Source organism: Montipora capricornis, chromosome 3 (genome assembly GCF_036669925.1).
Source record: "Montipora capricornis isolate CH-2021 chromosome 3, ASM3666992v2, whole genome shotgun sequence".
NCBI classification, from domain to species: domain Eukaryota; kingdom Metazoa; phylum Cnidaria; class Anthozoa; order Scleractinia; family Acroporidae; genus Montipora; species Montipora capricornis.
Window position 1 is genome coordinate 62144270 of NC_090885.1, and position 5000 is coordinate 62149269.

General features: G+C 41.4%; 1 protein-coding gene across 5 annotated transcripts in view; it reads right to left on the reverse strand.

Annotated features, from left to right (window-relative positions):
• The window catches only part of LOC138043638 (SMC5-SMC6 complex localization factor protein 2-like), a 27721-nt gene that overhangs the window by 6825 nt on the left and 15896 nt on the right, over positions 1-5000 (reverse strand). For all 5 annotated transcript variants that reach the window (XM_068890000.1, XM_068890002.1, XM_068890005.1 and 2 more), the window contains 2 exons: positions 4720-4848; positions 2635-2721 (listed from right to left, as the gene is read on the reverse strand). In XM_068890000.1, coding sequence (XP_068746101.1) covers positions 2635-2721; positions 4720-4848 — 216 coding nt within the window. The remainder of the gene's footprint in view (positions 1-2634; positions 2722-4719; positions 4849-5000) is intronic.

A 5000-nucleotide genomic window follows, 5' to 3' on the forward strand; every position in this document is an offset into this window, starting at 1 on the left:
GTTGCGTCCGTTTGCACTCGCTGTTGCATGTTTTTGCGTGTTGTTGGGAGTCGTTGCGCGAAGTTTGAAACTGGTCAAACTTTTGGGCCAACAACTCCCAACATTTCTTTGGTTCCGTGATCACTAAAGCGTAGCACAACAATGTGGGATCCGTTTGCACAACACATCTAACATTGTTGGGGCCGAGAACGCGCATTCGCATATGGTATTACTCTTTAACATGTCGAAAACAAGCTAGCAGCCGAATTTTGTAAGTTTAGGTCGTTTCCTTCTCATAACACACTGCGCGTCCTTAATGCTTAGTTGCGTCCGTTTGCTGCAGAACCAACAACTCCCAACGATGTTTGTGCGTTGTTGCGTCCATTTGAAAGGGGCTTTACACAACAATACCCAATATTGATTTTGTTAGAATATATGAAAGTTCACACATTTGAACTGCGGAACAGGATAAAATGAAAGTTGGAAAGATCATCGCAATAAGTTGGGAAATTAAGTGCTACTCTGGATTTCAAGACTAAACACTTAAGCCTGGTTTTCACTAGCGCAAGCATAAGAGCGCCTATTTCACCGTGAAAACGGGGTTGACGCAAGCATAATCACAAGCACAAGGATCAACAATTTTCCCTTTTCCTTGTGCTTTGGCTTACGCTTGTGTCGTGTGAAAACGAAACGCAGCATAAGCACAAGGAAATTTGCTACTTCTGGCCAATTAAAGCACTCGTTCCAGATTCTCCGCGTCTGAGCAACTGAACAAAATGGCGGATGCCGTGGTTGTTATTTAATAGGGAGCTTAAGTACGCGCGTTTCTGAGACGCGGACGGCAACCGGAAGAGGACATTTCTCGTGCCAGGACAGTGGTGTCTCCCAGATTTTATTAACGAATCATCTCTAACGGAGAAAAGATACTTACCAATGTAAATGCGGTTGTGGGAAAACAGCTCACTTCTGGTTGCCGTCCGCGCCTCAAAAGCGCGCGTGCTTAAGCTCCCTAATGCTGATGTCGACGTTCGTTTTCAGTAGCAAAAGCCATTTATCCTTGTCCTTGCGCTTGCGCTTGTGGTTGCGTCGCTAGTGAAACCCAGGCTTAAGTGACACAAGTTTTTAAGTGCCTTTAACCCCCAGATGAATCGATTGGTCGTGCTGACCAAAATGGCGAAAATTTTTTTTTTGGTTTTGGCCAAAACTGGAATTTTCTATGCCATACGACCGGGTGAAAGGAAGACTGGCACTAGTGACGTAAAACCCGGACATTAACGTCAGGGCAAACAAAGCAAAAGCGGAGGACAGACAACAGCAAAAGTGAAAGATGTAGTACTTGAAAACAGCTGTTATTCGGTTATATCGGTCCGTTTTGAACGCGAGTAATAGCGGACCTCGAAATACAAAACCTACACGCAAAGTAAAAGCCTTTGGACAATAAGCAAGGGTACTTTCCATTAAGCCAAAATTTCCGGAAATTTCGGGCTGAAGTCAAATGGAAAGGTCCGTTTCGGTTCGGTCCGACCGGAATATTTGGGACCACCTCTGGAGGTGGTCCTCTTTGACTGGTCGGTCCGGTCCGACCGAAAAGTGCCGTTCCATTTGCAAAAATTTTTGTTTCCAGTCCCATTTCATTGTGACGTAGCCGAAATTTTGGTCGAAACGTAAATGGAACGCTTCGGTCCGGTTGGAAATCGACTTTTGATGAAATATATCGTTCCATTTTTCCTTGGTTAGTTCCACTAACAAATTTTTGCCAGTCAAGTGTTCAGCGAACACACTCACAAATTTGAAGAAAAAACGAAGTGAGTTTTTGATCATAGTAGCACTTTAAGCAGTTCCAAATGAAAACCGAAAACATCAAGATTTGAACAGGATTCCAAAAAATTGGAATTGCTTTTACACCACGAGGAGCAGTGCCCCATAAAATCTGAAATCTGACAACTTTTAACTCACTATCGGCAAAAAGTGCTTTCGTTCCCTGAGTCAGTGAAACGTTCTTCTTCATCTTTGAATCACGGAACATTGTTTGAATACATGTAGCTGTTATTACAGTTGATCCCCCGTCTCAGCGGTGTTGGTTTCAGAAGGCGCGAAAACGAGGCTGTATGGTCAAATCAAGAAATTGTTATCGAAGAACTGTGTGATTTCTTAATTCTTGACCGTTTCCTTTGCTTTTTTTTTTGCGAGTAATTGGAGGTTTGTCTGGCCTAATTTTATCGTGGAAAGTATGGCAAGGCACTGTATAGCATATGGATGCGTTGACCGAAGTAACAACCCCAAAAGTGCGAAACTATCGAGGGCAGCTTCCATCCAACAACTTTAGTTTCCCTTCTTTTGAAAAAAACATAAATTGTGGATACGAACTCATTTTTTCCCATTTTGCGCGCCAAATCTCTTACTTTTCTCTCTATCGCATCGAATGTTGTCCCGAAAGCCTCGCTTGCGCGCGCTCTGAAATGAACACCGCTGAAAAGTGGGCACGACAGTAATAACAGCTATAACGCGCACGAACTGAATGCTTGGTGGTCATGGTTTCACCAAAGTGTGGCGTTCATTTGCACAGGCGGATATTTAATCAAAATCAAGGACTTGAATTCAGAACAAACATGACAACACGAGGACAGCTAACTGTGTGCCATGTATCTACCGTACCTTTGTTCTGTTCATGAAAGTGGCTCTTGGATCTTTGATATCTCCGTTTAATAACCGCAGTTTATTGGTCAGCTTTTCAAGGGCTCCCTTCAAAAATCATGATAATAAAAATAAAGTTTAATACATCCATTTAGAAATTACTGGTGATCCTTGTAATCTGATTGGCTCTCAGAAGTGCGATTTATTCAAGAATGGCACTATTTTGTGCTCTTAATCGCTACATTTCCCCAGCCAATGAGAGAAAAGAGCACAAAACAAAACATCCAATGCGATTTCAAGGCTTGTTTAAGGTAACCAATCAAATTGCAGGAAAATTACAGACAAAGAAAGCCACTGTGTGGCAAATTTTGCAACTTTTGTTACCAACTGGATCAATAAAATATTTCTACTGACTAAAATTCTGTATTTGAGAGATTAAATAATTATTGTGTGATTTCTAAATGGGTGTAATAAAGTAATAATTGAACTTTGTGTCGTGCAATTTTTCAAAATCGAACGAGCGCACATATGATTTCAGACCAACAGCCCAGTCAAAATGCGCGGGCAGCCGGCTATTTCGCCGCCTACAACGCAATATCTGCTGCTTACTTCTAATTCACACTAGTCAAAGTTGTATTCAGGATGAGGTTGTTCGAGTTGTTGTTCATCACCGAGTTGTTGTTAATCACTACGTTACGACTGCATACTGCTAGCCTTTATCCTTTCTCAGGCTATAAGGTCTCTTCTAAACTTCCAGTTCAAATTGTAACTAAAAAATACACCAGGTACACCCTAGCCACACACGATCGCTTCTGCAGGAACGCGCTCATTGCGTGGGAAAGTGAGCCGAATGGATTGTCAGCGGTCACGGTTGTTGCAGGTACAACCAAGATGGCGTCCAAACAATCTCGTGACGTTGGCGCAGAGACTCCGCAAATTTCTAAAGTTTTTCGTACGGTATCAAGTATGTAGCCCCGGAAAACCATAGCTCTGCATTGAGGTTATATATAGCTCAAATGATTTGAAGATCTGAAGCCTTCAGTTTAACCGACTCTATAATATAATTATTATGAGGCAACTTTCAGTAACTGAGTTTCTCACTTTCACAGTTGAGAAGTACTTGCTTGTACTATAGTCCTCCTTTTTTCCAGTAATGTTTCCGGCGGAATGTAACTTTAATTTGAAAACTGAAGGTCTTGTGTGACTCTTAATTCATTACTGTTATCTTAATGCCACCTAATAGGAGATCAGTTTACCCTAAAATGCACCAGATGCAACCATTTGAAGCAAATAAAGTCAAAATTTTCCGGGGGAGCATGCCCCCGGATCCCCCTAGCATGCAAGGGCCTCCGGCCTTGAAGTAGGGCCTCTGCTGCCTATTACTATAGCCAGCTTGCCAACTACTCAAAAACATTTTGACCAGGCTGGACTAAATTGCACTCCACGCAGTTCCATTACCATTATTAATACACACACAAACAAGTACGCCACAAACAGAATAGGGATTTATCAAGTGTACAAAAAGTGATCTCACGCACTGAGGAAAATCCTCAAAAATGCAATTGTTTTCACAAAATGTCACAAGTGCATGCTACAGGTTTCCACCATTAAATTCTTCAGTCTTTAGTTCTAAAGTCGAAGCACACGTTTAAGACAATGGGTCCAATGGGATACGAATTTAGGATCTCTATTTGTTTTGATTTTACTATAGTTAATAGAGGGACTGGTTATGAAACCTTAAAACCTTCAAAAGTGAGAACAACGTTGACACAATGACGTTGAATTGACCGTGAGTCGGTGACCCTACACAATCTTTTGTTTTCGTTTCGCACGGGTTCACAAATTAGTTGCGCATAATTTAAGCGAAAGATTTGATTGGTTATCTTCTCGAAAAAAGGTGTCTTTTGTGCACCTTGAAGGCCAAAAATACAGACAAAAACATGTAACAAAAAGACTTGTCAAGTTTCATAACCGTATCCCTTCATTAATTATGGTTGTACTTCAAAGGCTTATTGAAAAAGTGGCACAGATCAAGAAAGCTACGCATGGTTCTCAAAGGTCTTATAAACAAGTGCAGGCACCAAACTAGACTATAATTATAGTTACCCTTTGCTTGGGTAGTAAGTCCTCACTTCCTACTGCATGGCTCACCAATGAAATAATAGTATGCAATAGATAATAATCGGATTTTTCTCCCGGTTTCAGCTGCTCCACAAGTTTGACCATCTTTGATACCTAAAAACATAAAGAACAAGAATGAAAACAGTAAATGGTCATCATTCATCGCGAGAACATTTGAACCCACAAATGACCAGCTCCCAACATCAGAGGGTTCATAGCTCCGTTGAAGTCCTGAATTTTCAGGCTTCTCTACCCAATTGCTAAAA